Source organism: Myotis nattereri (genome assembly GCF_964212035.1).
Source record: "Myotis nattereri genome assembly, chromosome: 7".
Classification (NCBI taxonomy): domain Eukaryota; kingdom Metazoa; phylum Chordata; class Mammalia; order Chiroptera; family Vespertilionidae; genus Myotis; species Myotis nattereri.
The window spans coordinates 64,123,281-64,149,661 of record NC_138082.1 but is presented as its reverse complement, the minus strand read 5'-3'; the positions used below and the strand labels follow the sequence as shown (position 1 = coordinate 64,149,661).

At 43.3% G+C, this 26,381-nt stretch overlaps 1 protein-coding gene across 1 annotated transcript in view; it reads left to right on the top strand.

Annotated features, from left to right (window-relative positions):
- Window positions 1–26,381, top strand: part of KIF5C (kinesin family member 5C) — a 148,239-nt gene that overhangs the window by 57,051 nt on the left and 64,807 nt on the right. Inside the window, exons 4-10 of the mRNA XM_081096406.1 lie at window positions 5,937–6,041; window positions 10,249–10,297; window positions 10,580–10,635; window positions 11,360–11,447; window positions 15,891–16,015; window positions 19,136–19,240; window positions 19,596–19,744. Of these exons, the coding sequence (XP_080952532.1) occupies window positions 5,937–6,041; window positions 10,249–10,297; window positions 10,580–10,635; window positions 11,360–11,447; window positions 15,891–16,015; window positions 19,136–19,240; window positions 19,596–19,744 (677 nt within the window). The remainder of the gene's footprint in view (window positions 1–5,936; window positions 6,042–10,248; window positions 10,298–10,579; window positions 10,636–11,359; window positions 11,448–15,890; window positions 16,016–19,135; window positions 19,241–19,595; window positions 19,745–26,381) is intronic.

The following is a 26,381-nucleotide window of genomic DNA, read 5'->3' as shown; positions in this document are numbered from 1 at the left end:
GTCTCCTCAGAAATATAAAGAACTATAGGTCAGAGATGAAAGAAGTGAGCTTGTGAACCAGCTTCAGCCCACAGGCATATTTTTTTTTTGGCCTGCCCATTGTTTTTTTTTTTTGTTGTTGTTGTTTTGTTTTTTTAATTGTAGGCAGTGTTTAAAATGAAATGATTTCACACAATTTTAAGTGTCCAAATTTGGTTTAAATTTCTGAAGATCTAGCAACACTAGGTAAAATTTCACCCTAATATTAAGGGTAAGCTTCAAAGCAGGGATCTTCATTGTCTTGGTCACCTTTCTATTCACATGTCTAGTGTGTGGAACGAGGAGAGGTTTGATGCAGTATCTGTTAAAATGATACACTTGTGGGGACCCTGGCCGACCCATGTGAATGGGGCTGGGCTCTCTGGTCTACCCCAGCCCACCCCACACACACCATGAGTGTGAACTCATCGTCAGCATCCTTCCTTATTCACTTACATACCTGGCCCCTATGGGCCCTTGAGGGTGTGACCCCAGCTTGGTTGTGAGCCATGGAGCTCTGTGGCTCAGGCTGTCCTCCAGACAAAGCACATCTGCAGACAGACTGGCCCGGAACCCCTTCTTTCCCTGCTTTCCCCCATGGACTCCTGCAAGGCCTTCAGGGCCAGATCTTTCTTCTAAAGGCCAGCCCCACCTGACCTAGGAGGAGAGGTGGAAGAGTGGTTATTATAAGAAACTGCACTGAAAACTTGGGGGAATTCAGTTTCTAAGAGGGGTAAGATGAAGCCTTAATCCTTCAAGCTTAGGTTTTTCCATTTACGGTGCCCTCCTGGGAATATCACGGAGACGGCTGCTGCAGAATCAGTTTAGCTTATGAATCATTCCTATTGAAGAGGAGATTTCAAAGGCACGAGGCTAAAATCCTCGGGGCTCTGATGGTCTGCTCACACTGATTTCAAGTATGGGGTATGACTCTGGGGATCTCATTTCTGTGGTGTTGACTCACTTTCACCATTTTGCTGGAGACAAAGTGGTTCAGAGGCTGCACAGATGAAAGGAAGCACGAGGCTTGTTTGCCACCTCCTCTAGGCAGGGCAGGACTGCCTCCTGACACCGGCCTCCTCCAGCAGCACAGCTTGGCACGCAGGCCCAGGGTCCCATGCTGCTGCCCCAGCCCCTCGTCTGCCCCTCGTACTGGGTCCCAGACCCTTACCCTTCTAGATTCGAGAAGAGTTGTGGTGATGCATTTTCTAAGTCCCACCCACTCCAGTAGCCCTGGACTGAAGCTCCTTCATAGGTCAGAAGGCATAGGAAAGAGAGAGGGCATCTCCTGAGGATATCAATCAGTCTTAGGTCTTTGGGAAATTACCAAATAATATACAAAACAGCAATAACCTCCCCCAAATGCATTATTTAAAATTCTACAAAATCTTAGAGAATGGTTACAAAAGCGACCTTTTTAGCTTAGGGATTAAGTCATTTTTGGAAAATGCAAGGTGTTCGCTAAATATCAGATATTTAAATTGTAAACCATGGAAGGAAAGACCTGACTCCAGAATAAAATCTGGGTTGTGTTTATGTGTGGGGAGAATAAGTGGGTGCACAATGCTAGCAAAGAGATGTGTCAGCAATATAAAACTAAAATTGGAGGCATTTTGTTAATGAGAGCACCTTCCGCCTTCTGTGTTTCACGGCGTGAACCCCACAATGGCTGCAGCAGTGCTGGGGACCCAGAGGGCCTCAGGACCAAAAGGGAACTGGGTTCTGTGTAGATCACGCTCATAGCTGCCCAAATCCTGTGGCCCTTCTCCCCTTGTGGGTTTTAAAAGGCTGATTGCATTCGAGTGTGACTTTTGTAAATCACATCCTCATGCCTACAGGAGGAAGGAGTGGGGGAACATGAGGCCTTTCCTAGTGCCCTTGCCCCCATTTAATCTGGTTCTTTCTGGGGGGTGATTATAATTGGAGAAAAGGTAGGGGATATTTTAGAGGAAAAGGAGGAGTCCCAAGGTAAAGTCGTAGCGACTGCAGGAGACCAAGAAATCCAGGACCCTGGGATGCAATTAAATTTAAAGAAACCCTGTGGGGTTTGCACCACCTGAAAGGAGCCATGTGTCCCATTCGGAGTCACACATTGTGATCCTTCAGAGGCTGTGAGAGGGGAAGTTAACTCCCTGAATGGACAGAGCTGTCACATTTTAAAGCTGTTTTCGTTTTAATCCCCCCATTTTTGTTCTGGCATCCAGTGGTGATTCCATTACCTTCTATTGAGGGGAACAAACAGATAAGCCTACATAAAATTGGAAAGATTAGCTTTTGAAGATGGAGCCATTTAAGGTGGATTTTCAGTAAAAATATGAAACCCTTGACAGTGCTGGTGCTGAGCTGCATGGCCTGGGCTGGGGGGCCTGCGCTGGAGGCGGTGCTGCGGGTGCTGGCTGAGTGGGAGGAGAGGGCTGCCTGTTGTTCAGCCTGTTGTTCAGCCTTACCTCGTGGCCTTCAGCACGCTGACATGGATGGATGGATGGAGACACTGGTGTTTTTCCGTCTGCCCAAAGGGACACCTGGAGGCCATCGAATGGGTACAGGCTGCCCTGCTGCTGAGAGAGCCTGCCAAGTGGTTTTAATGAGCCTGTCTGAGTGCATTGCGCTGATGGTTGCCTGCTTTCCCATCTTAAGTGTTTCAGGAAACGTCCTTCTTGGGAGGCTGAGGAGGCCACCGGGGCTGGAACAAAGGGAGTGTTGTTTTGTGGCCCCAGGCCTGGGTCTGGTTTCTTTTTTCATACTTGCTCCTAGAAGGCCTTACTTAGAAGTGGGGAATGCTTTTGAAGAAGATTATATAGGATCAAATATTTAAAAAAATGTTTTTTGCTCTCTCGGAGAGGTGTGATGATGAAGTGGTACATTTCTTTGCTATTAAAGTCCATCCCTGATCCTCCAGCCAACGAAACTTGTTCTCTAAATGGGCATCATATTTTCTCGGTTCCTGTACCTTTTGCTATGTTATTCCCATCTCATCTTCTCTGCCTGCATCCTCTCTGCCCGCCCCTAATCTTACTCGTCCCTCAGGAGTCGGTTCCTCAAGGAAGCCATCCCATACCTCCCCACCTGAAGGAACTTTCTCTTCTCTGGCAGCTGTCTGCTTATTTACCACCTTTGATTGCCCGAGGTTAATATTTGTGGTATGTGTGTACATATGTATTTCATTTGCAAGGTAATTAGCCTAGAAGCAGTGAAGGTCTTCTTAATGGAACACCTCTGTCTCATACCACCCCCCGCCCCCAACACACACACACACCATCACCCCACACCACACATATCAACCAACACATGTACACATCACTCACACCCAGACTCTGCATACACACACAGTCCATACCACACATATACACCACACACTCAACACTTCACAAATCAATACACGCCCCCCCCTCTCCCCACCACCCTCCCCACCACCCCACACACAGATTGTTTGAGCAGGCTCAGTCCACTAGCATAAAGGCCCCCACCACACTTGGACTTATGAGCTAGATCAGGCATCCCAGTCCTTAAGCTTGTAGTAGATTGGGGATCACTTCTGTCTCCAAATGAACATGTGTTTCCCTCTCATGTGATGTTGGGGTGGAGGCTTCAGGGAAACAAAATGGGGAACGTCCCAGACGTACCGCTGGTTCTGCCTTGGGTCTTTCTCTGACAAAGGCAAGCAAAGGATGTCATTACTGTATTAACGAGGAATCAATTGGAAGATGAATCTGTTGCAAGGGAAAGTGTCTAGGGAAACAGATTCCCGTCCATTATAGATGATATTTGGATTATCAATCATTCTTCTTTGCTTGTGGATACTGAAGAGAAGCTAAAGGATTGTGATGAATTATTAAAGAGCTCTGGAGAGAATGGGGGTTGGGGAGCTTTTAGACTCAGAGTCAAGACTGGCCCCATGGTGTGACAGTGTTTGACAGGAGAGATCTGTGTTTTCACCGCAGGTGTCATTTCTGCCACTGCTTCCACGGTCCCAGCCAAATGAGGTCCAGTATTGATTTGTTACATGTTTATGCAAATTAAAGTGACCAACATTTGAGCCGCTCAGTCTCTGTCATTTGATGTTGTTTCATAAGATACATATTTATGGTGTGGGGTTAGAAATATGTTTCAGACCTCAGGTCAAATCAACAACTGCTTAATGAGAGCCTGTTATGAACTGGATAATAGAATGCTAACGTTTATTGTCACTGAGCACATTATATATAACTGTTGCATTTCAATTCCACAATAATTCTTTGCAGTAGATACTGTACCAAGTATCATAAGCAGTGGGGGTAAGCGTGTATGCATGGGTCACCTCTGCCTTTACGGAGTGTACAAACTAAAAAGCAATCTAAACACATCAAATGATTTAAAATCTTAGCAGATGAGACATTCCAAGGAGTGCCCAATTTCCCAGGTAGGAGAGCTTTGCCGGAGACCAGAACCAGTGCCTGAGACCAGAACCAGTGCCTGAGACCAGAACCAGTGCTGGGCCACATGACTTCTTGCTTTTGGTAACTCAGCTGATGGCTTGGAAGTCAACCTGTCAGCCAGGCACTATAGGGCGAACCCCTGAAGGAAATAGAGGATTTGATTGAGAAAAACAAAGCAGACTTTCCAGGTTTTGGGCAGATTTGGAACAAGGATATGAGTCAAGATTGTAAAGGTTGTGGGGCTTCCCTGCAACACTAAAGAGCACTCTGGGTTTTGTTCTAGGTCCATTTGTTCCTAGAGTTTTAAAACTTTCAAAGGGTCTGAAAAAATTCTCTGGGAATATAGTTGCCAGTGACCACTTAGATTGCAGGCTATTTGTGCACTGAAGGCTTGTTTAACATGTAAGGGAACGTGAGTATTCATTTCAGTGTGGGCATAAATCAAACTCTCTTGGGCTCTGGCCGGTGGCTCACCAAAAGGTTTTGGGTTTGATTCCCTGTCAGGGCACATACCTGGTTTGCGAATTCAGTCCCCATTGGGGCATATACAGGATCGATATTTCTTTCTCACATTGATGTCTGTCTCTCTCTCTCAAATCAATGAACTTATCCTTGGGTGAGGATAAAGATCAATCAATCAGTCTCTCTGGGAATTGTCCACCCAGGTCCATGCTAAGGCTATTCTTTAAATACTTGAGAACTCTTCTTTAGGAATTGCTTTCATATCCTACTAGTATCTTTTTGAAAGTCTGGATCTTAAAAATGAATTTAGTGATAGTTCACATAGCAGAAGAATCCATCTATTCCTCTACCCCTTAGATAAAATGAATAGAATTAGAAAAAAAGAGGTAAAGAATAAGAGAATATTTTAGATTTGGATTTATGGATTAGAAACAGCCAAATATTATTTGAAACAATTCAGGCTGGGAATTACAGATTTTAAAAAAGAAATTAATAAAATGGATTTTCTTGATTGGATTATAAAGTGATGAAGGTATTTTCTAACAAGGTTCTTAGGGACTTTTTGAATAATGATGATATTGATAAATCTGTCAGCTCTCAAGGTGACTGCATTAAAGCAGGTTAACTTGGGTTTGTAGGTTCTGGTCAGGTTGTAAAAATTCAAAAACAAAACCCACATTTCAGTATGTTACAGTCACCCATGTATTCTCAGCCATCTTCCTTCCTTCTCTTCCTCCTTCTTACCCACCGGCTCACACGCACACTGATTTGAGGGGCAGCAGGAAGGGGCACTGTGGGGCTTCACAACCTCACAACCTCACAGAACAAGCTGTCCTCTGCTGGGAAAGAAGACGGACACATGGAGTTATTGGGCTAACTTTAGGTGAGCTGGCATGTCAGGTGGCTCCCAGGGAGTAGTCAGTCTCTGCGTGGGTGCTCCTGTTCCACAGAGTTCTGTTTAAGAAACCCAGGTGTGGTCTTTTCTCATCTCACGTGTTTTCCGGCGCTCTAACACCTGTGTTTGTGTTTTTCTCCCACTAGGGGAAGCTGCATGACCCTCAGCTCATGGGGATCATTCCAAGGATTGCACACGACATCTTTGACCATATATATTCCATGGATGAAAACCTGGAGTTTCACATCAAGGTAAGTGTCATTGATTGAGACCCGAGAAAAGAAACAGGGCCCAAAATTATGTTTCTTAGCTTTCTTCCTATTGTGTACACATGAAAAAGATGGTCTTCTCATTTAAATGACATTCCTGTGGTAAGCAGAGCCGTATTTTTTATTTAATAATTAAGGTAATGCCTAGCTGTCTGGATGGTTTACTGAGGTAATGAGATAAGTTAAAAGGCCTCTTTTGGATGGAATCACCTTCATAGCTGCCCGACTCCTGCCCTTTGCCCTGTGGGTTTCTATGATGTGATTGGAATGGGTCCACAAAGCGTGTTCCGTGGAACACAGCCCTCTTATTAATCATAGAAATATGAATACTTATGTTTACCAGGGAAAATACTTACGTGGCCATATAGGCTGCGAACATGCTTCATTGCACAGTGTTACATTTATCACATGCTTAGATATTCTATTGTGTAACGCGGTTCTGCAAAGGGGACATTTCCCAGCTTGGCTGGGCATGTTTTTCCTCCCTTGCACTAGTGTATTGAGGAGCACACACTGAGAAATGTTGGGGAAGGGAATTCTCTTTCTCTCCCTTGTTTTTTTGTTTGTGTGTTTAAACCAGAACCTATGTTTTTGCTTAAATTCATGTTGGTATTTGGGGTATATTCATTGGCACTTCTTTGTTTGCAAGTGACTGAAAGCCACTTGTTTAAATCAAACAGAGGAAGTGGTTCTAAGATAGAGAACCTGAGAGCAGCCCTGGAGGAGACGGGCTGTGGAAAAGCAAGAAATCCAGGTCCTACCTTTTCTTTTTAACTTAAACACATTGAGTTATAATTCACATACCTTAACATTCACTCTTTTAAAGTATACAATTTGATAATTTTTAGTCTCTTTCCAAAATTGTATAACCATGATCACTACCTAATTCTGGAGCATTTTATAACCCCCCCCCCCCCCCAAAGAAATGCTATACTCATTACAGTCTCTGCATTTCTGCCTTCTTGCTTTCTTTGGTGTGGGTGTGTGTGGTCGCAGGGTGGGGGGGGGTGGGGGGGGGAGGTGCACCATGGCAGCCCCTGCTCCACATTCCCTTATTGCTAATTCCCAATTCCCCAGGAAGCTGGCTCACTGGCCCAGCCTGCAGTAGGTGATCCCCAAGCTCCAGTTAGCTGTGTCCAGGATGCACATCGCCGACTGGCCCCCACCATGGTGACTGGGTCAGAGTGGACAGGAGTGGGCAGTTCTAAGAAGATGTGAAGCTGAGCAGATCAGTCAAGAGGCTCATCATCCTTGAAAGCTGAGACCTTATTCCACTAGTCCCACCATTTTAGAGTCGAGGAAACGAAGTTCAGAGCAGTAGATCCAGATGTCCAAAGTTACATATCAAGTCATTGGCAGAGTTGAGATTTAGCTCTTGATCTGACCAGCACATGCAGTAACTTTTCCATTATATTAAAATTCTACCCTTTTTATTTCTGCCAAGTACCTTTCATAAATTATGTAAAAACAAGGCAATGACTGCCCAATTATAAATTGCATCTGGCAAATCTTTTTCCTTATAGTTCCCTTTGTTGGCTAAAGCAGCTTCTTGCCAGGGTTCTTTATATCTAAGGACACAGAAGCTTGTTGCTTTGATGGGATCAAGATTTAGGAGCTTAGTGCATCTTTAAGGCTGTTTGCATTTAAATACCTCCAACTACTGTGGGGTTCTTAAGGGATAATCCTGGAATAAGATGTTAAACCAATTACTGCCCTCAAAATAGGGTCTCCCATTAGAATTTTATTAAGATAAAAACAGCCCCAGCATGAAGTGGGGGAGGAGAAGGGGAACAACATTCAAGTCTCTAGGGCTGAATTTGACTGCCCAGGTTCCTGTTCTCTGTTTTAGTTATGCTTACTTATTTCATAAATAAAAGTTAGCTATGGAATACTCCATATTTTGGACTGAGCAGTGACAGGCCTAATCAAGAAAAAGGGGCTTGATTAAGGCAATATTAAAAATCTGTTCCTTAAGGTAGGTCCCACAGTGGTTTTAAACATTTCTGATTATGAGTTTTCTTAATGCCAAACAATGCCTATTTATTTTTCTTTTACCTGGCCTCACAAAGTATTTGAAGTGACAAAATTGGCAAAATTAAAAGTGGTCATTACCTGTTGTGGTAAAAAGAAATGAATAACTCAGATTCTCTTTCTACGTATATTAAATGTAGACAGAGTTCTAATGGCCAGATTTGCTAATATCTAGTTCTAACTGCATTTTAGAGGTACTTAATTTTATCTATACTAGTAATCTATGGAAATAAGGGCACATGTTTAAGATCTCAAAGATACCAAAAAGGTCTTATTGAAAATCAGAGAATTCTGGAATACATAGAATGGGTTGGAGTTAGTTGCATTAAGGGCTGGATTAGGGAGAGATATTTAAGATTAGAAGCCACAGGCCTATAGGATTCCAGGAACAGGAGCAGTGGGTCTTTCAAAGGTCAGGTAGATGTATCCACAGCTCAGTAACGGGAGTTTGACAGACATTTGAGCAGGCAGAGATTGTTAAGGAGACAGACAACCTGGAGAAGATGCTCAGATAGAGATTCCAGGGTTTGAAGTCGGGACCCCAGATCTCAGAGATACTAGGAAGTCATGAGATGCAGACGAAAGATAATGAACCATTGCCAGGTAACAAAGTCTTTGCTTGTTGCCTGACTAGTGGCAAGACTGGTCCAGAGCTGGGATGTGGAGGTGAGATTTCATCTGTAGAATCACATCCCAACTTCACAACTATTTTTTTCAACTTTATTTTTTAAAATAATTAAAAAAAATCTTTATTGTTGAAAGTTTGACATATATCTCCTTTTCCCCCATTGACCTCTTCCCACCCACTCCCGTCCCCCAACACATGCCCCCACTCTCCTATTGTCTGTGTCCATTGGTCATGCTCATATGCATGGTTTAAAATAATTTTTGTCCATTCCTTTGTTTAGATTTCCAAAAATATCCATGAACATAAAAGAGAACATTTGGCCTGGGAGGCAGAAGGCACGTGTAGGCAGAATGGAAAATCCTAGAGCAGTGGTTCTCAACCTTGGCTGCACATTGGAATCACCTGGGAATCTTTTCAAAATCCTGATTTCTGGGCCTCATCCTCCGGAAATTCTGTTTCTTTGTTATAGGGTGAGGCTACAACATTAGTAACAAAGAAACAGAATTTCCGGAGGATGAGGCCCAGAAATCAGGATTTTGAAAAGATTCCCAGGTGATTCTAATGTGCAGCCAAGGTTGAGAACCACTGTCCTAGAGGGACTTTTTGAAATCATCAAGTCTAATGGCTTCATTTAATAGATGGGAAAATTGAGGCCTAGGATCTTGGTTACATGTGAATTAAATTTTCAAGATCACATCTTGTTCTCAGACGTTAGCCATCGTATGAACAACCTGGGGAGTTGAGAAACTGATTCCTGGGTCCTATTCTTTGAAATTCCGCTCCAGGAGGACTGCAGTAGGATTCAGGCCTTTGCAATTTAAACAAATGCTATGGGAGATGCTGCTGTAGGTGGTGCTGGAGCTGTAATTAATTTGAGAGTAATTAATTGGAAGGCTTTTTTTCCCTCTTACAGGCTAGTTGTCTTTCATTAAATCAGATTTTGTTCAAATCCTTCCTGGACTCCCTAAACCCGCCACCATCATGATTTCTCTCCCAGTTACTTTTCTGAGCTCTTATAGTTCTAAGTAAACTGCCTTTACCACCCTCCCACCTCCTTGAATGTTTCGGTCATGCTCCCACCCTAGTCAGCTGAGGCTGTCAATATCAGGCATAAGCTAAGGCCTACTGATTTTTGGCAATTACTTGCAAAGAACGTTTTCTATTCCAGCTGTTGTCATCTTCAGAAGTTTGCTTGGTGCTCTTCTAAAGTAAAAGCTAGAGTCCTCCTGTAAGTGACTGTCTAGCACATGATGTAATTAACACCTGGCTCGAACCATAGGGAGCTGTGGTGAGCGGGGATGGCGAGTGGCCACACTGAGCTGGGACTCCTAGAGCAGGCTGGCACAGCGGGAAGCAGGGGATACAGGAGAGAGGGCCCGAGCTCCGCACGCTGTGGCTCTGAATCCTCACTCTGGACCCCTTCCTACTCTTCTTAGCTGATGCATGAGAAAAGCTTTTGTAAGTTCTAATAATGATATTTTTGTAATATAGTGTGGCATTTCTATTTCAAACTTAATTTGCTTTTAACAGGTTTCCTATTTTGAGATCTACTTGGACAAAATCAGGGACTTACTCGACGGTAAGTAACCCAAATGCTTGTCCTTTACTTGTTCTGTAACTAAAATGTAGGGAGGTTGAACTGATGCATAGCATTTCTGCTTAAGGAATTAATGAAAGTGTATTAGAGGTGTTCTCTTGCCTTCAGACTGTCAGCTTATTCTCATCCAAGGCTTAAACTTTTTCATTTATATTCCAAAGAGATAGGTTTGCCTATCTTTTGTAACAATTTCTGTTTTTCCACCAATACAGGGTCTTTAACTTTTCTTTTCTTCTTTGCATGTCATCCTTATTATCTCTATAGTATCCAAGACAAACTTGGCTGTTCATGAAGATAAAAACAGAGTCCCATATGTAAAGGTATGAGGAAAACTTGATTGATATGCAACTAATTTATCTCCAGTCACTGTCATAATAATCAGTACATGAGATGCCCAGAATATTACATATATAAAGCACATACAGCTATTTAATCATGTTTCTTACATTTAAAATTCACCTGGTTAAAAAATAGACATTTAATGTCTTCAGTCATATCCCTCTATGTGAATGTATCACAGATGTCTAATCCCATGCTGAGAATTGCAGAGTGAACAAACATTTATTATTTACAAACATTTATTATTTACATTTAAAAGGGCTTTGGTATTGAGTATAGTTGTTTATATTTTGCTGTTAAGGGAAGCCTATTATAGCATTATGTAGCACTTTAAAGTGTTTACTTAAAGTTGGGGCTAGGGTAATAAATAAAGATGGAAGACAAAGCAAAAGTTCATCTATTTTTCTGTCATTGATTTTCTTCTTTATTTCTGTCTTCACTGCTGTTGAGTTTGAATATGTACTCAGAAATCTAGGGAAGCTCGGCTTCTTTTCTGGTTTATTCCTGAGTTTCCTAGGGGTTGCTCAGCCTTCTTTTTAAATGTAGAATTCAACCCTTAGGCAAGGGGAGGAAAATTGTTGGATCAGCCTGGCAGCCCTTCTCTTTCTCTGCACATCTCGAGGAGTCATGGGAATATATTTAGCTGTCTCAAGTATTGTTACTTTTCAGTATTTTAACAGTGAACCTGAACTGATTGTCTTGCAGGGATGCACTGAGCGGTTTGTATCCAGCCCCGAGGAAGTCATGGATGTGATAGATGAAGGCAAAGCAAACCGACATGTGGCTGTAACAAGTAAGCATGGTGTGGTGTTTCCTCCCCTCTCACTTTGGATACAAATGTTTGCCTACCCACCAGGAAGTCCATATGAAATAAAGGTGGTTGAAAGCAGTGACTGAGATGAAAACACAGGGAAGTGCAGTGTATCTAGGCAGGCTGTGGGAAACAGCGCCTCCTGCTGTCCAGGGTACTCTTGGCACTATTGGGTGGGACTCATTGGAACCTGGCAACAGCCTAAGCCTGAACCCTGGGGCAACCAACCAACCAACCAGCCAACTAACCAACTAACCAACTTACCAACCAAAGTGGGGGAAAAGTAAACTTCTAAGTTTACTTATTTTAGCTATGTTATTATTCAGGTATTTTTTAAAAATCCAAACTGACAAATTCTACAGGCATACACATGGGAAGAAACCATATTAGAGCCCTGCCCTCTGAATGAAAGGAAAAGGAAGGAGGATCTCAGAAAGTGGAGAGCATTATTGAAACCTTTTCGATGTCGTGTTAATCACACATTCAGCCCAGCTTGGTTACTTGTCCTTTCCTTCCTTGCATGTGCACACACGTCAGGGAAGCAGGTCCACAGTCTTTGATGGCAGAGGTTCCATGAAAAATGGGGGCTGTCCGTCTTACTCAGAGGGATATGGATGAATGAGAGTGACTTCCTATGAAGACGAGCTGAGAGAGCTAAGGCTTTCTAGCTTAGAAGAGAGAAATAAATCTGGGAGGACTATGGGCAGTGCACTATTTTTAACATATGTAAAGGACTGATGTTAGGAGACAGTCACCTTGCTTTGTTTGATCTGAATAGCAGGACTGTTGAAGCTACAGGGCGGCAGGTTTTGGCCTAGCTACCACAGGAACTCTAACCCTGCCCCAGATAAAGCCTGCCATCCGGAGAAGGCGTGAGTTCCTGTATAGGTGGAAGAGAGACAGATATTGACTGATCTAGCCTCTGTAAGTCTCTCCCACCCAAGGTTCTATTATTCTGTGATCCAGCACTGTAATTCTTTACCTATTCTCTACCCCAACAAACATATCAGGTGTTATTCATATATGTGGCAAATTTCATAGGAGAGCCTAGAATTGTGTACTTCTTTCTCTTCTGCTTACACACACACACACACACACCAACACTGATACACATACTAGTACATGAAAGAATGTAAGATTCATATTCTTATGGTAATAGCATCACTCATTTTTAAAGAAATTACTCACTTGGTTTCTTAAGCTATTGTTAGTTATGAATTATTCATGACAAGCCATGTTGGCCCCTTGGTTCAGAACTTTTGGTCCAGAACAGTACTATTTTTCTTATCATTCTGGTAAAGTGGTTTTTAAAATTATTGTGATAAAATTAACATAAAATTTACCATTTTAACCATTTTAAATGTACAGTGGCAGTGAGTACATTCACAATGTTGTGCAGCCATCACCACTATTTACAGAATTTTGAAACTCCATACGCCCATTGAATAATAACTCCCTACACTTTCTTCTCTCAACCCCTGGTAACCACCATTCTATTTTCTGTCTCAGTGAATTTGACAACGAGGTACCTCATATAAGTGGAATGATACAAGTTCTTTTATGACTTGCTTATTTCACTTAGCGTAATGTCTTCAAGATTCATTTATGTTGTGTCATGTTGGAATTTGTTCTTTTTAAGGCTGAATAACATTGCACTGCATGTATATACCACACTTTGTTTATCTGTTCATCCATAGATGGATACTTGTGTTGTTTCCATCTTTTGACTACTGTGAATAGTGCTGCTTTGAACATGGATGTATAAATACCTGTCCAAGTTTCTGCTTTCCGTTCTTTTGGGTATAAACCCAAAAGTGGAATTGCTGAATCATATGGTAATTCTATTTTTAAGGTTTTAAGAAACTGCTATACTGTTTCCTATAGCAGCTGCATCATTTGCATTCATATCAACAGTACACAAGAGTTTCAGTTTCTCCACATCCTTGGTAACACTTATTATTTTCTGTTTTTGTTTTGCTTTGGTAGCCATCCTAATGGATGTGAAATGGTATCTCACTGTGGTTTTGATTAGTGATGTTGAGCATTTTTTCATTTGGTTACTGGCCATTTGTACATGTTTGGAGAAATGTTTATTCAAGTCCTTTACCCATTTTCAATTGGGTTATTTTCTTGTTGTTGATCTGTAGGAGTTTTTTATACATTGTGAATATCAATCCCTTATCAGATATATAATTTGCAAGTATTTTTTCTCATTCTGTGAGTTGCCTTTTTACTCTGTTGATAATGTCCTTTGATGCATAAAAGTTTTGTTTTTTTAAATATATTTTTATTGATTTCAGAGAGGAAGGGAGAGGGGGAGAGAGAGATACAAACATCAATCACTGATCGACTGCCTCCTGCATGCCCCCTATGGGGGACTGAGCCCGCAACCCAGGCACGTGCCCTTCACTAGAATCGAACCCAGGACCCTTCAGTCCACAGGCCCATGCTCCATCCACTGAGCCAAACCAGCTAGCGATGCATAAAAGTTTTTAATTTTGATGAAGTCCAATTTATTTTGTTCTCTAGTTGCTTGCGTTTTTGTTGTCAGACCCAAGAAATTATTGCCTATCCAGTGTCATGAAGCGTTCCCCCTATGTTTTCTTCTAAGGGTTTATAGTTTTAGCTTTTACATTTGGGTCCTTGATCCTTTTTGACTTAATTTTTTGTGTGACCTAAGGTAAGAGTCCAACTTCATTTTTTTTTTTTTTTTTTGCATATGGATATCCAGTTTTCCGAGCACCATTTGGTAAAGAGATTGTACTTTCCCCATTGAGTGATCTTGACACTCTTGTTGAAAATTATTTGACCATATTATGTGAGGGTTTATTTCTGGGCTTTCTGTTGCATTGGTTCATATGCCTGTCTTTATGCCAGAACCATACTGTTTTGATTATTGTAGTTTTGTAGTAAATTTTGAAATCAGTAAGTGAGAGACCTCCAACTTTGTTCCTTTTCAAGATTGTTTTTGATCTTTGGGCTACCTTGATATTCCATATGAATTAGGATGGACCTTTCTATTTCTATAAAAAGCATCATTGATCCCAACTGGCGTGGCTCAGTGGTTGAGCGTTGTCCTAGAAACCAAGAGGTCATGGTTTGATTTCTGGGGGTGTGCAGGAGGCAGCTGATCAATGATTCTCTTTCATCCCTGATGTTTCTATCTCTCTCTTCCTCTCCTTTCCTCTCTGAAATCAACAAAAGTTATTTATATAAAAAAGAAAAGCATCATTGAGATTTTGATAGAGATTACATTGAATCTGAAGATCACTTTTGATAGTATTGACAGCTTAATATTAAATCTTCTAATCCAAGAACACAAATGTCTTGATTTTTTGTCTTCTTTAATTTCTTTTAGCAACATTTTGTAGTTTTCAGTGTACAGGTCTTTTGCTTCCTTGATTGTTTATTCCTAAGTATCTTTTTTATTGCTATTTTAAATAGAATTGTTTTCTTAATGTTGTTTTTGGAATGTTCATTGTTAGCATGTAGAAATGCAACTTACTTTTATGTGTTGCTTTTGTATCCTGCTAGTTTGTTGAATTTATTCTAACATTTCTTTGTGTGTGGAATCTTCAGGGTTTTTCCCCATATAATGTGGTGAGGTGGTTTTAAGAAATGATTGTGAGTAGGGGTTGAATAAGACAGTCGCTGGGGTCTTTGCTTGCCTGGTGAACAAAGACCAGGGAACAAAAAGATTTTTATTTCCAGTACTCAGTCCTAATGCAGCATATTTAATCTTTGCACCTAGCATGGGTTATAGAAGAGGTGTATGTTTTAATCCATAATACTTCCTAAAGAAAGTTTATGATACTACTGATAAGGCAACACTACGCACATGAAGAAGATGGAGTACGTCAGGGACTGATCATGATGATGAAGGCTGAGGGAGTTAGAGTGAGGCAGGGAAGGAGGCTGTGAGCTCCTCCGGCAGTGGGCCAGCTAGTGTGGGTGCTGGAGCGGGTCTCTCGGCTGGAGCAGAGAATCTGTTATCTTAAACCAGTGGTTCTCAACCTGTGGGTTGCCACCCCTGAAAATACATCCTGCATAGCAGGTATTTACATTACGATTCATAACAGTAGCAAAATTACAGTTATGAAGTAGCAACGAAAATAATTTTATGGTTGGGGGTCACCAGAACATGAGGAACTGTATTAAAGGGTCGTGGCATTAGGAAGGTTGAGAACCACTGTCCCATCAGCTAAGATTTTAGATTAATTTCTTTGCCACTTAGAGGTATTTAAAATCTTTCCTTTCTGGAATGAGCATTGCTTTTAAGGAGAAATGGTGGTCTCAGATCATTTTTAAAATTGGCTTGGCTTTAAGAAATGGAGCTATTAGATGACTTGTTGTGCTTTTCAGATGAGTGGCTGGCTACCTAAATATATGTGTTCTTTGTAGAACAGTAACTGTTTTCCTTTTTAGACATGAACGAACACAGCTCTAGAAGTCACAGTATCTTCCTGATTAATATTAAACAAGAGAATGTAGAGACCGAGAAAAAACTCAGTGGGAAGCTTTATCTGGTTGATTTGGCCGGGAGCGAAAAGGTAATTGGTTCTTTATTTGTATTAGCTATAATTTCCCCCTGTTATTTGCTTCACTGTGCAATGGTATAATTTTTATGCCTTTCTATTTCCTGGTTTTAAAGAGCTTTTAAAGTTTCTGATGTTGTGCCAAGATGTTATTAAATTTAACCTTTGCTTCCCCGCTCCTCTTTCCCGGTCCTGAAGTCCCTGTTCACGTCGCAGGGTGCTTTGAATGCCAGCTCTGATTTATGCCTAATGGGCTCTGAAGATGACATTAGGCAAGTGTTGGGGTGAACTTAGCTTGGCAGTGAGCATTTGCAAATCTGCCTTTGCCAAGCCCTTCTGAGAAAAGGGAAGAGCTCCACATTGTCCCAGACGCAAATAGGCCAGGGAAGCGCATTGCGTTGGAATGTGGCGGCCCTGCCTCGGCAGGTGTGTTGCTGATGGAAGATCGGGAACCTGGGGCTCCCCCACTTCCCAGCTTCTCTCTGCAGTGGTGTGGAACGGTGCCTCACGTGGCAGCCTCACTTCTTCCTCAGGCTACGGGGCTACGAGCCGCAGCCCTTCTCTGGTTTTGTCAGGGCTCTTTTTGGCATCTGTATCCTGTCCCATGCTCTCCCAGGCCCTGGCTGAGGCCATACTTCAGACCGAATAAGCTTCCAGAACCTTCTATCTGCCCCGACCAGCCTCACTTCCATGGCAGCTCCAGATGCTCCTGCTGCCACACCCTGGCTTGGGGACTCTGCCCCCTTGGGGGACACCACGTGGCCTGTCCATCATCACTGCCATGTGCTGACTGCCCCCAATCAGGGCTCACCCTGGAGCTGTCAGTCTCCTGGACTGTGTCATTGATCCCCACTTAACTGCACCCCACTGCTGAGGGGCCAGACGCCACCTTATGGCCACTAATATCCCCGCAAGTGATGGCTACTTGTGTTGTTCTCATGTCTGCCTTTGTAAAGCCGTGAGCAGAAAATCACCTGGATATTCCTGGTTGGAAATCTAAAATTTTACTGATGTGAGTTTGTACCTTTAAACAGGCGCACCAGAACGGGGATGCAGAGCAGCATTGGCAGCCAGGCTCCACTTTGTTGCCGCACCAACTGTACGGGTCCCCACAAGGAGTGCAGTCACCCTCTGCTCTTCACAAGCTTGTCCTCTTTCCCTTTGGAGCATAGGGATGAGCACTTAGGGCCCAAGTACTGTCCTCTGCACAGGGCTGGTGGTTCTCGCTCATTATGATACTTACGAGACATTTGAGAGTTGTGGTCCCACGCCCTTTCTCCTGCTCACACGTGTTTTCCTTTGCCCTGGATGCATCTACACGGATGTGTCAGTGTGATCTAGGAGAACAGAACTCCGAGCTTTAGTCCCCGATTCCTCTAAGTGGTGTTCTTCCCTTAGGCTGGCGATCGGACATCCCTGGAACTTAAATTTTTCTTGTCTGGAAGAGGGAGGAGTTGTACCTGTCTTGCATATTTCATGGAGTTAAGACGCTCCGATATGAAAGCGTGTTAAACAACGCCATGTGAATAGACTGTATTGTTTGTGGCCCATCAGCTGTATTAGTTCTCTATCTGTAAGCAGGGGTACCCCCACACACAATTCCCAGAGAGATGAGAATCTATCCTATTTGAAAAAATCTACCCCTGGACATGCATTCATTCATCTCTGTTGTTAGGAGTTTCTCCTTTATACATAATTGAAACCCGTCTTTGTGAAGTTAAAAATTACTTCCCCACTTTTCTTTCTGTAGACAGCAGCTGCTGACCTGGCATCATCCGTCCAGTCAGCAGAGATATGAATCATGTTGAGTTCCCCTTTTTTCTAGCATCTGTGAACTGCTCTCTCCCGACAGCAAATACTATAAATACTAAATTACCAGCAATAACAGCAGAGGAGGAACGGTGTGTGCTCCCTCTGGCTGCAGAGGAAAAAAGACAACTTCTCGATGTAATATACATTTTCATGACTTTTCATACCTAAACTAAAAATGTTGATGACACAGTAGCCATTTGTGTAAAGAGCTCTAGTTGAGTGTTTCGAAGATGCTGACCATTTTCAAGGCCACCGGAGGGTTTGGAAGGCGGGATACATATCGCCTGGGGGTTTGTCCTCTGTGCTTGTCCGTCTTCCTGGTCTCGCATGGCCCAGGTATCACGCTGCCCCGGCCAGTGTATGCCATCCAAGTGCAATAATACAAGCTGCACCTTTTTTTGGACTTCTGCTGGCCTGTTTTAATTCCTGTATGCAAATGTGATTTTTCAGAAGTTGATTTTAAACTCTTCTAATGCTCTTCATCTAAACTATTAATTCTAATTAAAGTTGTGTTAATGACTAAAAAAATAGTGTTTTTCCTTATTTTAAAATTTTATTGATTTTTTTTTAGAGAGAGGACGGGGGAGAGAGAGAGTGAAAGGGAGAGAGAGAAACATCAATGTGAGAGAGGCACACCAGTCGGTTGCCTCTTGCACACATCCTGACCAGGGGTGGAACCCACAACCTGGGTATGTGTCCTGACCGGGAATCGAACCTGCCACCTTTTGGTGTATGGGAGGACTCTCCAACCAACTGAGCCACACTGGCCAGGGCAGTTATTTTTTTCTTTTGGATAATTGTACCTTTTTTCCTTGCCATGGTTCAGTGAGGAAGGAACAGAGAGAGTATGGACAGCCATCCACACCACCCCTTGTCCTTTGCCTGAAGTTGGAGCTCATGGTTTACACGTTCCCAACATGTCCTTTCAATATGGCCCAGACAGTGTTTGCTCCTCCAGCTCCCCCCGGAGTGGAGGCTGCGGCTCAGTGTCCCAGGGCAGGCCTTTTCCCAGTGACAGCACTTTTCGGGCCTGCTTTTCCTGGATGATGTCCCCGGGGAAGCATCCGCGGCTCCACCACTGGAGGCTTTCCAGCCGTTCCCCTAAAGCTAATCGAGAGGAAAATGACAAGCGAGAGAGCAAATCCCCCGCCTCTGGCACAAGGGAAGGTTTTATCAGTGTGATCCTTACTTACTTTTCCTTCTCCTTGTACTTCAGGAGCCAGGAGATTCACCGCCCCCACCTGCCCCATTTGCCCTCCTGTGAATTGGAATTTTCGACTGTGCTTTGCTGTCCTGCGCAGCTCACTGCTCTCTCTTTCATAGGTCAGCAAAACTGGTGCCGAGGGAGCCGTTCTCGACGAAGCTAAAAATATCAACAAGTCTTTGTCTGCTCTTGGAAACGTGATCTCTGCCTTGGCAGAAGGGACAGTAAGTGATCCTGGCCCCATCTACTAAATGATATTATGAGAAGTCGCCTTTTTGGGTCCGTGTGCTCTTTGCCACACACTCCAGAGATTTGCTTGTTTTGGTTTGGAAGGGCCAGAGGGAATCTTGGTGGTGGGCACCTTGCTTGCTGGGGGATCTGGCCCATGAAGACATGTGAATGGAAATGCTAATTTCCCAGAATGGGCCCGCTAAACTTTGGCAAGATCCAAAGACCCGGCAACAAATTCTTATTTCACACATGTTTCTAAGCCCAGTGTCCTCAAAACTAACTTGCTTGCCTCTGTGTTTTTTCTTTGAATGGGCTGTCACAACCAATGCTTTTTCTTTTCCTAAATAGAAAACACACGTGCCGTATCGGGACAGCAAGATGACTCGGATTCTTCAGGACTCTCTGGGTGGGAACTGTAGAACTACTATTGTTATTTGCTGCTCTCCTTCTGTCTTCAATGAAGCTGAGACCAAATCTACATTGATGTTTGGACAAAGGTGGGTGTGGTCTCGCTACTCATGCTGGGAGCTGGGTCATAGGAGTGGCAAGGGGCTAGTGTCGGACAGGAAATAGAGTGAAGGGGGCAAGTAGCTTATTACTAAATTGCATCTAACAGGAGATCTGTAAACTTGAGGCATCACTTATTGAAGCCAAAGGCATAATCATGTTTTAAAATAATGGGCAGGAATATGCCAATCAAAGGTATGATGTTAAAAAACAACACTCTAACTTACAATAGATGTGATTGTTGGTAATTCAGTGGAGTGTTGCTTTTGTTCTTCTTGGAATTAAGTCTGAATCCCAGGCTCTGGCCGGGTAGTTCAGTTTGTTAGAGCATCATCCTGATATGCCAAGGTTGTGGTTTGATCTTCAATAAGGGCACATATAAGAAGCAATCAGTGAATGCATAAATAAGTGGAACAACAAAAATCTCTCTCTCTCTCTCTCTCTCTCTCTCTCTCTCCCTCTCTCCTCCTGCCCCTTCCCCTCTCTCTCTAAAATCAATAGTAAAAAGAAAAAAAATCTGCCTCTTGGGTTTACAGGTTTTCAAAGGTATACAACTCAAGACTGGTAACTAACTACGTTTAACTCCAGTATTTGAAATTCATTGCAGAGGTGCTGATAGCACACCAGAAACTTAGATGAATGTAGAGTAGTTGCATAAGTATTAAAATGGGGGAAAGGAAGCCTCATACTAACCCTGGGGTAGGAGGCACAGAATATGTCGAGGAAAGGGCAAAACAGCAGCCATCTTCTCACCTTCAAAATGTCCATGTGAAATTTCCTAGATGTCTGGGCAATGGTAATAGGCAGGCAGCAGAGACACCTCAGTAACCCTGAAACAACGGCCACGTGTGTGGATTAATTCATACCATCCTTTCCTTTCTTGCCCCCCACCCCACCCCTCACCCCCCACCCCACCCCACCCCTCACCCCCCATCCCCGTTACCCAAGGCCTAACCTACAGTCATGGTCCCTCCGTTCTAGGTGTCACCCCCATCCTCCCAGGCTGGTGACCTCAGGTGCTAGTTCCCAGAATGCTTGGATGCTATGGATTTGGGTGATCTGAGCATCTTTAGTGCTCACTGGGCTGAGCCCAGACCTCCGGTTGGGAGATGTGAATTCCACTGCTGGCATTCCCTTTAATTCGGAACACTTGTGTGATCTTTAGACTAGTGACCAGCTCCCTGTGGGCTTTAGCAGCTTCATTTTTAGATGGATGTACAGAGCACTCCCTCTACCTTCCTCCTGGGAGTACGTTGTTTAGTTATACTCAAGAAATAGTTTTTAAGATCCCTAGAGAGAGCACACATGGGGGTGGGCATTCTGTATGGGAAATTGTGGCTTGTTTAAACTGCATTAAACCCCAGTCATTTCCTGAGCCCTCAACAGAACATAGAATTACACAGACATGGTACCTATGGGATGTCTAAATAAATAATAATTACACTGAAATGTTGTAGAACTAATATATCTTTTAAACTGGATTTGGGTCCTTTACTTCCTCTCAGATCACTTCTTTGATTAGCCAAATGCTTAGCTCACTGGATTGCAGAAGGATAGCACTTTCTTTTATAAATGAGTATTTGCTATGGGCAATGTAGAATGCTATGCTGATCATCCTGCCTGCCCTGCTCCCCCAGCTTCTTAAACTTAAGCTTTAACAGTTTCTTCTGAAGACATGTGTGAGCAAACCAGCACCAACTGCATTTAGAAAGGAAACATCTCTTTAAAAGAAATTTTTACCTGCAAGGCAAAAATCACCTGAACCTTTGCAAGCCAGAGTCCTGCTGCGGCTTTGGGCTGTCTCTCTCAAGGTTGCTGCTGGCAGTGGGCACTTGCAGCTGTCGATAGGAAGAGTTTAAGGAGCAAGTCCAAATGGTTAGTTTCTTTCTTCTGTTCTTAGTGAGCCAGTCATTATCATAGTCCTCATCACCGGCACTTTTTATTAGGGCCTAGTATTGCCAGGCATGTCAGAATCCTCTTAGAAATTTTACTAGGTACGAGGAAATTGAGGCTGAGGTTCAGAGCCATTAGGTGTGGTACCTGAGGCCACACAGCTGGTAAATGACTAACATGTCGGATAACATAGGGTGGAGACTGTATTATTTGACTCGCAGCCTCTTACACCCAGGGTGCTGGTCAGGAACCTTGATGAGCATGGGCCCCCAGGACCAGTGACTCCAGGTTTGAAGCTAAGTTCTGCTCTGACCCTCTCTCTCTCTCTCTCTCTCTCTCTCTCCTTCCCTCTCTTTCTCTCTCTCTCTCTTCTGTGTCAGCCTCGCCTGTAGGAAGAACTGTAATAACACCACTTCTGAGAATTGTTGGGAGGATTAAATGAGTTGCTTCAGGTTTTACTTAGCACAGGGCTGGCATGTAATTGGCATTCAGTGATCGCAAGTTCCCCTTCCCCTCCGTCTTCAACGGTCTGAGACAGCCGGATGCTCTGAGGCTTGGGAAAGGCACGGTAATGGACGGGCTAGGACTGTAATGTGACAGACAGGACTGAATGATGTGGAATTAGAATTAAGTTTCCAGAATGAAGGATGAAGTAAATACTGCTGATAATTTGGGATTCCAGGCATGCCAATTATATTTTCAAATGAGATAGGTTGGCCTCCAGGCTTTTGTCAGGGCCATCTGGACACTGAGCTCCACGAGGGCAGGGACTAGGTTTATCATTGGCCGCAGTTGTCCCAACAAGAGCCCGGCACCAGCAGCACACACTAGGTCAGTGGTTCTTCACCTTCTGGCCCTTTAAATACAGTTCCTCATGTTGTGACCCAACCATAAAATTATTTTCGTTGCTACTTCATAACTGTAATGTTGGTACTGTTATGAATCGTCATGTAAATATGTGATATGCAGGATGGTCTTAGGCGACCCCTGTGAAAGGGTCGTTCGACCGCCAAAGGGGTCGCGACCCACAGGTTGAGAACCGCTGCACTAGATGGTCAATGAATAGGTGCTTATCAAATGAATGAACAGATGAATCTAATGCGGACTGTGTAGGATTCATAGAACATGAGGGCACTTGCTGAACTGTGACACCATTGTGTCCAGAGGTTTGGCTGTGTTTAGATCTGGTTTGTTTTCCAGCCTATAATTAGAAATGTATGAGGTTTTGTTCCATGCCCTCTATCTCCGAGTTGCTTAATGGATTCTTCAAGGACATCTAACTTCTCTGTGGGGCCACTACCTGCTTTATTGTTAAATATATGCATTGAACCCAATTACACAGCAGACACGAGTCTGAACATCGGATTAGACATGGCATCTGATAACTAATGAGATTAAACACTTTGAACTCAGGAAAGACTGCCGGGCACATCTCAAATTCAGTGTAACGAGTGTTCATTATATTCTTGTTGCAGGGATGGCCAAACCTTAGGGCAGCATGAGATGCCACAGTTATTCCTCCGCAGTCTTTCAAGGACAGGAAGAAAGTCCATGTTCGTTGCTAGGCTATGCTGTAGTGATGCTCTGAATAAAACAATAGTATATCCTTTGAAGCAGTAGGAACATGGTAGAGTCCACAGGGGCCCGAGGGCAGCCTACCAAGTCAGCACTCTCCAAGATTCTAGATTAGGTCCTGGAATTTAAAGGGAAAAATTCCCTGTGTCTGTTTCCTGCTTTCAGTGAGGAAGTCTGGCTCTCCTGTATGGTCAGGCCTGTCCCCTTCAGTCCCGGAACGCCCAGCATTGTGTTAGTTAAGCTGTAGAAGCCCTTCTCTGTGTCCTCAAAGAGCTTTGAATTTAGTGGAGGAGGCAACACGTGAATTTCCAGACAGCAGAGCGTCAAAAAGCTGGGCTCTGCGGGAAAGCTGAGTGTTCCTGCCTGAGGGATAGGGCACTCAAATTAGAGCACTCCCATTGATCTTTTATTCTTCTGGCTCCCAGCCTTTTATTTTTCAGTCTTTAATTACTCTTCCCAAGTACTTTTATAGCACTATTCGAAAAGGATATTGATAAGTTTTAGAAGTATGAGCTGAGGGGGAAAAAGGAGACATATGTAGTACTTTAAACAATAAAGAATAATAAAAAAAGAGAAGTGTGCGCTGACATCACCCAATTATCTGGGAAGCCTATTTTATGTACCTTGATTTGGGGTGGTAATGAGGGAAAAGGGAGCCCTGAGGGGACAGGCCAATCAGTTTGGAGAATTAGCACATCTTTGGCACCAAGAGTTTTGATTGATCCAATATGAATAATTGAAAGGTTTATTTGTAAGTGCAATGTGGAAGAATTGATAATTTAGGGGAAGTAATATTCTTTCTTCTTTTCCTGATGAGCTCTTTCTTTTTAATTGCATGCTCAGTTTAGTGGCAGCTGCATCAGGCAGAGCCAAAGCCTGAGTGGGGTGCATGCAAAATTCATGTCACCAGAGTTCAATAGCAGGTTCTCTGCAGGGCTGGAGCGAGCACTTTGGCCAATGTAGACACTTGAATACACTTTTGACATAAAGTGAATAAAGACCCAAATCACGCCCTGTTGGGGCCCTGTTGCTGAAGCACCATTAGGGTTAATTAACAGCTCTTGAAGGGACAGACACTGTGGATGACAAGTTTAAGCAGAGACCAGATTCTCATCCAGGTTGGTAATTTCTTAATGTTTCTTGGAGACTAGAGCTTTTCAAAAGATAAAAGTTAAAGCTTTTAATTTCTCCTTCCCTACGTCCCCCCTACTTACAAGCAGGGAAATGGCCCTACCAGGAAATGGGAAGGCAACATGTGGCAGTCACATTTCCAGAAGAAGGTAGGAGTTTTATCTGGGAACTAGGACTCAGAGCAAACTGAAAGGTGTGACAGTTTTATGTGTCAACTGGGCCAGGCTGTAGTAGCCGATTATCCAATCAAACGCTAACCTAGGTGCTGCTATGAAGCTATTTTGTAGATGTGGTTAACATCTGCCACCATCAGTTGACTAAGTAGAAGCACATTAGAAATCCTGCCATTTGCGACTAGATGGATGGACCTTGATGGTATTACGTCAGACAAAAGTTAACAAAAATCATATGATTTCACTTATATGTGGAATATAAAACAAAAACAAAACGAATAAACAAAAAAAATAATAAAAAACAAACAGAGGCAGATAAAAGATTGGTGGTTATCGGTAAGGGGGCTGGAGGGAGGGTGAAATGGTAAAGGGAGTCCGCTGTGGTAACGGATGGAGACATTTGGTGTGGTGAGCACAGTACAGATGTCAAATTATTTTGCATGCCTGAAACTTAAATAATGCTATAAAACGATCTTACCTCAATTTAAAAAAAAACTTAAAAAGTAAAGCACATTACCCTCCATGTTTTACCCAACCAGTCAAAGGCCTTAAGGACAAAAATGGGAGTTTCTTAGAGAAGAAATTTTGCCCTGAGGCTGCAGCGTCAATTTCTGCCTGCGTGTCCAGGCTGCTGGCCTGCCCTATGGCTTTCAGACTTGCCAGTTCCCACAATCATGTGAGCCCAGTTCTTTAGATAAGTAAATAAATGTAAGAAATGTAAGGTATAGCGTATATATCATAGGGTATATGATATGTATATGATTTTCTATCTATCTATCTATCTATCTATCTATCTATCTATCTATCCAGCCATCCATCATCTCTCTCTATATCTGTCCTGTTGGTTCTGTTTCTCTTGAGAACCCTGACTGATAGAGAAGACTGCTTCACCACCCTCTCCCACCCCACAGTGGGAGGCTCTCAGTCTCTCTCATACATACACCATTCACAGTGCAGAATCACACATTACAGATTTATCCTGTGCATTGCAGGTGTGGGCTTGTCTAGAGCTCCTTGTTGAAATGCCAGCACTGTCCTGAACACCTGGAGAGGGAAGGAGAATGCTGAGAACAAGAGGACAAGAAAGTACCAAGAACAAATGTCTTCCTGGCTCTTCCAGGACAAGATAATTAGAAGAAGCTCCAATGATACATAGTCAGTATATTGTTTAGGACTAACTATGGCCAGAAAGTACGAGTATAGGCAATTTTTGAGGAATTAGGTGGAGATGGGATTAATCAGGACGCAGAGGGATGCAAATCAAGTGGTTCTAGGACTTCCCTTCCTCTACAGGGTTGATTCAGGTGCCCAGCTATGAGGATGCCTGTAGAGGGCCGTCATGTAGGGGTCTTAACCTCGCTGGTGGAAGTGGACACGATCAGCAGTCTTAGAAGCCTGGCCATATGCTTCTGAACATGTAAACCACAAATTCAGTGAGAGAGGGACCCACAGGTGCTGGGGAGGAAATAACAATGCTGCCCAAGGGCAGGGCGGCAAGGCCCCCTCCTCCTGTTCCTCAGTGATCACGTCCGCAGAGTCCTTTTCTGGCTTCACTGTCTCCGTATGGGGGTCTGGGTGGAAGATGTTCTGTGACCTCTGCCCTCTCTGCTGTGCTTGGCCTTCCTTCTCCAAAGGTTAACGTTCATTAGCTTTGAGGTCTTTTAAAAACGGGGTCCTAGTTCCCTCCCTACTGGGAGAAGATATTTGGGGCAAACCTAGATTATCTATTATTTAAGTGGTATTTCTGACACATGTTGAAACAAAGAAAACGACAAAACAGATCTCTGATAATTACACCTTTAAGAATTGGCTCATTTGTGCTAAGTCTTGCTGTTAGGTTAAAAACCTAAGATTA